General features: G+C 51.6%; 1 protein-coding gene across 1 annotated transcript in view; it reads right to left on the bottom strand.

The window, feature by feature from the left end:
* LOC109386706 (mannosyl-oligosaccharide 1,2-alpha-mannosidase IC-like) overlaps nucleotides 1–7,812 on the bottom strand; it is a 17,820-nt gene extending 10,008 nt beyond the window's left edge. The window contains exon 1 of the mRNA XM_019650113.1: nucleotides 7,097–7,812. Coding sequence (XP_019505658.1) covers nucleotides 7,097–7,636 — 540 coding nt within the window. The 5' untranslated portion in view covers nucleotides 7,637–7,812. The remainder of the gene's footprint in view (nucleotides 1–7,096) is intronic.
* Nucleotides 7,813–8,803: the final 991 nt, after the last annotated feature.

The following is an 8,803-nucleotide window of genomic DNA, read 5'->3' as shown; positions in this document are numbered from 1 at the left end:
CCCGGGAAGAGCGCAATGATGGTGCCAACTTGGGCCAGTGAAGCAACATCCTCCACAACTAGACTGAAGAACAAAAGGACAGCAACTTGTCTGTTCCAGCCCTTCCTCCGATTCCCCAATAAAATATCTTTAAGAAAAAAGAAAGAAATGGCAAATAAACACATGGAAAGATGTTCAATATCAATAGTTAACAGGGAAACAAACCTGCAATGAATCACATAGACAGGCTAAATTTAAAAAGGTGGATAGCAAGTGTTAAAGTAAAACAGCAAATGTTAAAGATGCAAAGAACCCTCACACATTGTTGGTCTAACTACTCAGAAAAAGTGTTTCCGGTTTCTTTTATAAAGTTAAACATCTATCTCCTCTATAAACCAGTAATTCTACTTCTACGTATTTACACAAAAGAAAGGAAAGCATGCCTACACAAAGACTTGTACATAAAATGTTCAGAGTAGCTTTATTCATAACAGCCAAACACTGGAAACAACCAAAAACTTCAACAGCAGGTGAACGGATAAACAAATTGTGGTATATTCGTACAACGAAATACATCTCTACAATAAAAAGGAATAAAGATGCACACCACATGGATGAAAGAAGCCCTGCACACAAAATAAGGGGAAAAACAACAACAAAAAGACACCTCACACAAAAAGACAGAGATGATACTACTGCATTTATGTGGAGTTCTAGAACAGGCAAAACCAATCTCTGGTGACAAATCAAAACAATGGATGGGGGCTGGAGGATGGGGGACTGACTGGGACTTTCTGAGGTGATGGAAATGTTCCATACTTTGATAGAGGACTGGTATAGTTTGTATGGTTTCCTGCATTTGGTAAAACTTAGCAAACTGTATTTAAGATCTGTGCATTTCACTCTCTGTAAATTACACTTAAGTAGATGGGCCCTGTATCACAGGGTTGTGATACAAAACAAGAACATAAGGGATGGGGCTTGAGAGGCCTGTGGTCTCATCTATACGCCTCATCAGGCCCCACAGGATGTTGCTGTGTTTTATGGTGACCACCAAGTCATGGCAGAGGAGAAGGAGGGGAGAAAAATCTCCCATTATTCAGCTACTGAAAATGATTGTTTAGTGAAAACCGCCCAGAAGTTTTCACCTGTAGAGCAGCTGACTCCCAGAGCATGCCAGAGAAAAGCATAATTATGGCTAATCTCTTAAGGAGGACACCAATCAGTATGCCAAAGTTTCTTCTGTAAAAGTTACCACGAACGGTACTGCACTGAAACAGATGGACAACTGCCCTGGTCTTTAATGAATGAAAACTCAGAATTAGGAGACATACTCAGACCCCCTGGTAATAAGAGCTGTTCTTTCTGCCTACCAGCCTGCCTGCCTGCCTGCCGAGTTTGGGGAACTCGCAACCCAAATCTTGGAAAACAGCTTTCTCAGGGAAGGAAACACTTACTGGGGCCACCACACTGAGGTTACAGCCTGTCACTACAGTCTCTGTGGCTTCTGTTCTCTGGGAATGGAGACACCAAGAAGCAGGTCTGGTTTACAGTGAATCTCTGCATTTAAGAGAACAAAAACTATGCTGCCTCAGCTATTAACTAGCTCCCAGAGCCGAGCAGGGGTGAAGGAGAGAAGGGGAGGAGAACTTAGGTCTTTGAGTCCTAAGAGCTCTTTGAGGAGTCTCCAATTTGTTTCGTACCATCATCTGCCATGAGAATACAGAGCTAAGAAAGTCTGTTGTTTCTTTTCCCCAAATCATGCAAACACTTGTGCATATAAGGCCTTGGTCCCGGGGTAATGGGAAATCAAGAAGCCAGGGGCTTACTGTTTGAATGCGCCTGGGCTTTTTGGACTGCAGGTGCACAGAACTGGAATAATAATAATCCTTGGTTCATGGCGCTCACTCTGCTCTGTGCATGGCCCCTCTTTTCAAGAAATGTAATAAATGCCCATGAATTCACCTGAGGCAACTGCTCTCCTGAACCGTGTCCATCATCGCCTTGCCAAGGTTTTCCTGACCTGGCCAATGAAAGCAAGGCAGGGAGAGCACTTCCTAAAGCTCCCACCACCTCCCTGCACACACACCCAGCTTAGGATGCAGAGGCAGGCACCTTCCCCACGCCGGAGGCGGCACCACAAGGCTGGGTGCCCACCTAGATTACCAAACCGCTTCCCTGAACAGGGCTTTCCAATCTGCAAGGTTGATTTATTTTTTTCAATAAGAGAAAAGACGTAAGTCCCTTTGAGCAAAATATGCCTGATATATATCACAATATTTATTTTTGGTGGAGTAATGGATCAGTCTTCAGGGGAAGCTAGAGGAAAGGCATTTCTTGAGCTGGGATGTAAATCAGTCACTCTAAAAACAGCTGGGGAATCTTTATTATTACCCCCCTGCTAACTACACTGCGAAATAAGTCGCTGACTTTTAAATGTCATTGTACTATTTGTTTCTGGACCTAACACTTAAGACAGACTTAGGGATGTGAGGCCTGAGAAGTAATTGCCCCTCAAGTACCCACACCTAATTCCCCAAAGTGATGATGCAACTCAAAATGAAAGTAGAAATCCACCCAACCTGTGGGTGTTCGGTTGTTCACCTGGCAGGAACAAGTTCTAAGCTCTCCTTGCAGTGCTCTGAAGGATAAAGTGTCTGGCTGAGCTTAGGATATAAGGGTCTCCCATAGGACCTGTCCGTTATTATAGACCAGTCTTCCTTTCTATATTAAATGTATCAGAGAGCAAGACAAGAGTGAAACTGAAGGATGGGGGTGTGGGGGGGGGAGATAGTCAATGGACTTGCAACTTAAACAGAGCTCTTCAAAGGAAAGCTATTTAAATCTGAGGTGTTCCTAATATTAATTATCCTGAACATCTCACAGGCTCAGATTCGCATGCTACAAAGAACACAAAGCCTTTTAATTTTCCTACCTGCCCCTGGCACTAGCGACAATAAATCAGATATACAGAGAAACCACACATGACTAACGAACCAGCCCATTAATGGGGAGTAAAGATCATTTGCCAAGATGACTTATTCAGACGTAGTCACATATCATAACCAGCAATATCCTGGAGACTTAACACAGCAGCCACGGAAGGCAGGGGCCAGGGCACTCCCTGCCAAGTCGCAGGTACTCCAGGGTGACGCGGGCATTCTCCAGATGCCTGCTATCCAGGCATGAAAGGTTTTACTCATAGCTGCCCCCTCCCCACTCCCTTCAGGTTAACTTGCACTTGGAAAATTACTGCAACTTCTAAAAGGCCTCTTGAGTCACAGGGCTGATAAGCCCTGAAACCTTGCTGTGGCCCCCTACTCTGAGACTCAGAATTCCAGGTACCCTCAGGAAGAAGGCCCAGCCTCTGCCACCAGCAACCGTAATTGCTAGTTTACAGATCTTTACTGTAGCCGTTCTTTCAATTCTCTGAGCTCCAATCAGGTGTCCAACCCTACTCTAGGTGCTTGAGCAGATCCATCAACAAAAGAGTAAACAGGTGGGAGTGAAGGAGTGCGGCGAGTCCCCTAAATGCCAGTCTCTTCATTTTACCATGAAAACTGAAGCTCAGGGATAAATAGGAATTTTCCCCTGAGGTCAGAGTTGATAGCATGGCTAGGACTTGAACCCAGGTTGGGCTCTTAGTGGGACTGCCACTTACAGTAGTTCATAAGGGCACTGGGCAGAGAGGACGGGGATGTAACCCACGTTTTTCATATGGGCTAGGGGCAGCCCCACTCCAGTGCTGTGTTCTCACTGCCCCAGGCTGCTCAGTTCCCTTTAACAAAAGCCCTCTGCGCTGGAAGGGACCACGGAGGTTCCCTGGATCAACACCAACCATCATTAGTAGGACCCAGGAGAGACTGAATTCTTTCATTGGGATGTAACCCAGACAAGCTATATACTCCCAACTCTTGTCACGAGTGAGAAGAGTCTGTTGAACTTGACTCCATAAGAAACTAACCTGTAGTTGAGGTCTCTATACTAATTTTAACAATAATTTCCTATGTTTTAATCAGATCTGAAAGGGAAGGCTGCTAGCAAGCTGTTTTACGTTCTCGCCAACCCCTTTCCTCTTTATGATCCCAAGCTGAGGATCTGTCACTGTTCAATCCCATCTCTACAGTTCAATATAGGTGATAGGAATGATTCACTTCCTCAACTCTATGAATGCCTACTCTTGACTAGGTGCTAGGGATACCACTGTCAGCACCACTGCCATCACCCACAATTACAGTACACCACTGTCTATGACCTCATGGCACGAAAACACGTTGAAAACAGAGCTGAGAAAAGCCCAACTCCTAAGGAGTCCCTGAGCAGACTGGCCCTCTACTTAGAGGCCTGGTCTGGAAGCAAGAGTGTTTGTGACCAGCCCACGCTCCCCTCCCTCACCCCGTTTTACAGAACCCAAAATACGGTCCAGGAAAAAGAGGAGGCGGCTTGCCTCAAGTCAGAAAGCTGACTGTTGAGCTGAACTGTCAAACCCATGTTCTCTGGGTCTCTGCTTTTTACCACGTTGTCTCCTGTAAGGTTCCAAAGTTGCAAAGTGAGGAGAAATAGCTGGTTCCGGTGACAGAAAGCTCCCTGCTGCATGTGCTCCCAAAACAAGCAGCTCCCACCCAGCTTATCAGCACAGACCTCGTGCCCATGTCCATCTGTCAAACTGGAATGTTCATAAATATACTTCGGTGATCTACAGCCCAGGTGTCCAGTCTTCGTTCATTCTCATTTATCACCCTCTCTGACTCTCTCTTGATGTTTACTTTCACTTTAAAAACCTCATCTTATAAGAACAGAGTCCTTTTTATCAGATGCTAGCTCCCCCTCTGCTCCTGGGGTCTAATCAATCCATGTTTGGGAATAAAGAAGCAAGAGGGGAAAGCAACAGTCCCTTTTATGAAAACAGGAATCTTTACACAATGATCTACCCCCTGAGAAGAAAATGAAGACATTCTCCAGCAATAGTCATATGTATTCTGCATCAGGCGGGACACCGGGGAAGGTAACTATGAGTTAACAGCTATACCAAAAATTCTGCCCCATATTATTCAGGTTGTTGGGGGAGGCGGGGGGAGCGCGTCCAAACTCAAGAAGCCTGAAGAAACAACAGGCTTCAAAATACAGCAGAGTATATATAGTTCAGCCCTCTCCATTCTGAGGAGCTTAAGGTCTTCAAGATAGTAAGAGAGGGCTTGTTGAACATCAAATTCAGATATATGCAAGCAGGCCTCCAGTTACTACTGGCGCACGTGGAGATGCCAGATAGAAAGATCTAGATATCTGGCAACCAACACAGACCTCTGCCCATCATGTTATTTTACACCCACCTGCAAAGCAGAGTCTCCACACCTCCCACCACCCCCCAGCTGCTGCAGCTAAGTCACACCCACAGCCTCTGCCAGCAAGGGAGGCTGTTTTTGTACAATGGGGCAGAATCAAGTCCCCACTAGCCAGGCCACCATGACCCCCAACCCCAGGTTTTCAGAAATGGGTCACATATCTAGATGCAAATGCAGAAGGCACCTTTTAATCCTTTGGGCATCCTTTTTAAAATCTATGGCAGCTCTGGACACCCCATGAAAAACCACATCCGTACAGTTTATATGTGATTTCTCTGGGAGTTACTGCCCTCTGAGGAAGTCTGAAAGCGCTAAAGTGCTTGGCAGCTTTGAGAAAGGGAGCAGTGGGTGGTCCAAGTGAGTATTCAACAACACTGTTTCTTAAGCAAAATGATGCCCCTTCCTTAGCTACCACAAGTTCCATCCTTTAATTAACCTTTGAGATTTCAACAAGAATTTGGAAATTGAGAGCATGCACACACACACCAAACAAGGACTCATCTTTGTGACATCCTATCTTGATATCACAAAATGTCCTGTGATTGCTAGTTAAGACAGTGTCTCCCAACAAGGCTTAGCTTAGAAGGGCTGAGTAACAGGAGAGATAAGAAGTGGGGGAGGTGGGTGTTAAAAGGGAGGATAGTCCCAACAAGGAAAGAGGTACAGCTAAGCTCTCTACTGGCTCTGAGCAGGTCTTGGCAGGGCAGGTCCTGGCCCTCACTGCCTGCTCCCCCAGAAATCAGAGCGGACCTGCTGACTCCTTTGTAGCAAACCAAGAAGTCCACACAAAAGCAGCCCTTTCCTCCTGGGTCCACAGTGAGTGGGGGGCATTTTCTGGTTTCTAGGGAGGAGACCTTGGCCCACTGCTAGCCCACGGCCCTCTCGTGGCCCGGGGGTGTCACTGCAGTCCCCTCTGCATTGCTGGGCAAAAACCTCAAGCAGGCAGTCTGACAGTGGTAGAGCAGAACATTGAAGTACCAAGAGCAGCTTTGGCAACAAACAGTCCTCCAGCCATGGTGAGGCTGTGTTTGCTTCTGATTTCTTAAACTAAGTGGTCCTTCTAAACCCCTCCCTGGTACAATCCCTACAAGGAACAAGTCCAAGACCTGCTTCATTAAGCCAACAACCTCGGCTTCTCTAACATTACCACCACCTTATTGATCATTTCTTCCTGCATCACATGCAATTATGTACAATTGTTCCAAAGCTCAATAGAAACAGTTAGCAAGAATGCACAACATCGTCTGACTTGTAGATTGCTGGCTAGATTACAAAAGACTTGCAGGATTCGAGATACGCCCTCCCCTCCCCAATCCTAGATTTTCAGGTAGCAGATCCTACAGGGGTTTGGGGGATGTCAAGACTGAAGTACACACAGGGAGAAAGAACATGACCCTTGGCAAGCAGAGAGGGTGTCCATTAAAGACCCTTACTGGAAACTGCACAAAACTCTTACTAGCAGCTCCACAAAGGGAAGGAGTGGAGCCCACCTGGGCTGGGGACCGGACGAGAGAGACCAGAGCCTGGGGGAGGGAGGAAAGTTGGTCCAGTGATTCAGCCACCATCTTTCAGGGATGGGGATCATTAACTAAACCCAGGGGTGGGAAAGTGAGCAGGGAGCAGTAAAGGTGGCAAGTTTGGGAGGAGAAAGTAAAGTGCACACAGTGCCTGCAGGGCCTAGAGCAGACCAGGGACCAGGAGTTGACTGTGGCCAGGGGAAGTGGACGGAAGCACAAGAGGGGTGCTTTTCTTTCGGGGAAGAGGAGAGTTCTTACCTCCTTAATTTTCTCCCGCTGGGTTCGAACTAAGCTCTGGGGCTCCTCGATCTCATGGGCTCCAGTACCCAGGACCGGGTGGCGGAGGCGGCTCCGGAACGCGTTAAAGTCAAAGCTAAATGAGATGCTCCCCTCCTGGGGTCTGAGGGCCGCGGCGCCGCTGCTCCGTGCCGCGGTGGCCTCTTCCCGTGGCCCGGTCGGGTGGGTGCGACGCAGCCACCCTTTTCTGCGGCGGGTACTGGCTTGGCTGCTAGGATAGTCTTCGCCCGGGGCTGGCGCAGCAGGAGCTGGGTTGGGGGGCGACTCCTGCTCGCGGGCCAGGGGGTGGCTGGCGACTTCGGCCACTACCTCCAAGCCGGGCTGCTGTGTCCGAGGGGCCAGGAAGAGGCGCTTGAGGCGAGAGGAGTTAGGCAGAAGGAATAGAGCCCCGAAGCACAGGGTGACGAGGCCCGAGAGGAAGAGAAGGAAGAGGAATTTCTGCGGCAGCCGCAGCCCCCACGGGGAGGCCGGGACGAAGCCCGGCACTTTCCTCATGAGCATCGTGGCCTGGCACGGAGCTGGAGACAGTCAGCTCCGGCCGGGTCCCTGAGGCCTTCGGAGTCCAGGCACTTGTCAGCAGGGGGCTCGACGAGGGGAGGTCGTCAAGGGACGCCGCCCAGGACTGGGGTCCTGGAGAGTTTCGCCGCTTCGGGGACTGCCCCTGAAGGAAGTTCAGGGAGTTTGGAGCGAGTCCTCCCGTGCCCAGGAGGGGGCGCCGCGGCCTCGGCGGGGCCCGGGCGAGCTGGGCAGCACGGCTCGGGGCCCGGGCCCGCAAGGGCCGGCCGCGCGCCGCAGCCTTCCCTCCGGCGGCCGCGCAGCCTTCCTCGCAGCGGCCGGAGCTCGCGGGGCCCGCGCCTTCCCGCGCTGCGGCCGCCGCCGGGGCCGTCACATGCCGTCCGCGGCGCCCCGGCTGTCCGCGCGGAGGGGTGCCCGCAGGCCTCGTCCCCGCACCGAGCCGCCCTCAGCCCCTCTGCCCAAAGTTTCAGCCTCAGAAGCAGTTTCCAGACGGGGCTGGCTCGGGGGTCGAGGCGGTGGCGGGGCTGGAGTATCAGCGGCGCTCTGAGAGCGCGCCGACCTGGCCGGGTAGCGACAGCGCCCGGGCTCAGCTATCGGGACACGTCCACAACTTTGCCCCGCCGCAGAGCGTGCACCGGGCAGAGGAGCAGGCACTTCTGAACCTGCGGGGGAAGGGGCTTCCCGGGCCCCCGCGACAGGAGGAATGCCAGAGCTCTGGTCCAAAGCCGGGCGCCGTCCGCGGCCAGCCGCGGCGGCGGGGAGGCTGCAGCTGCGCCCAGGAGTGCGGGCTCCCGCCCCGCCAACTCGGTAGGGCTGCGGGTTCCCGCTGGGATCACCTGTTCCCGGCCCCCGCCGGCTCCACGGAGCGCGCAGTACCGGCTGCGCCTCCCCCGCTGCAGCTGGCGTCCTCGCAACGGCCGCTCCAGACGGGCCGCTGCCGCTGCAGGCTGAGCCGCCGCCGCTGCTGCCGAGCCTGCGCCCCACACGCGCGCACACTCGCCCGGCCGCCTCCGCCGCCACCACCGCCGCCGCAGCAGCCCGGGCTTTCACTGAGAGAGCCCGCGGCCCCGCCTCCCGCCGGGCCACGCCCTCAGGCCACGCCCACTGCGCGCGCCCCGCGGTCCACCTCGGCAGCGGCGCCGCAGCCAGGCC

This window comes from Hipposideros armiger, unplaced genomic scaffold (assembly GCF_001890085.2).
Source record: "Hipposideros armiger isolate ML-2016 unplaced genomic scaffold, ASM189008v1 scaffold_138, whole genome shotgun sequence".
Lineage (NCBI taxonomy): Eukaryota > Metazoa > Chordata > Mammalia > Chiroptera > Hipposideridae > Hipposideros > Hipposideros armiger.
This window is presented reverse-complemented; position numbering and strand designations above follow the sequence as displayed.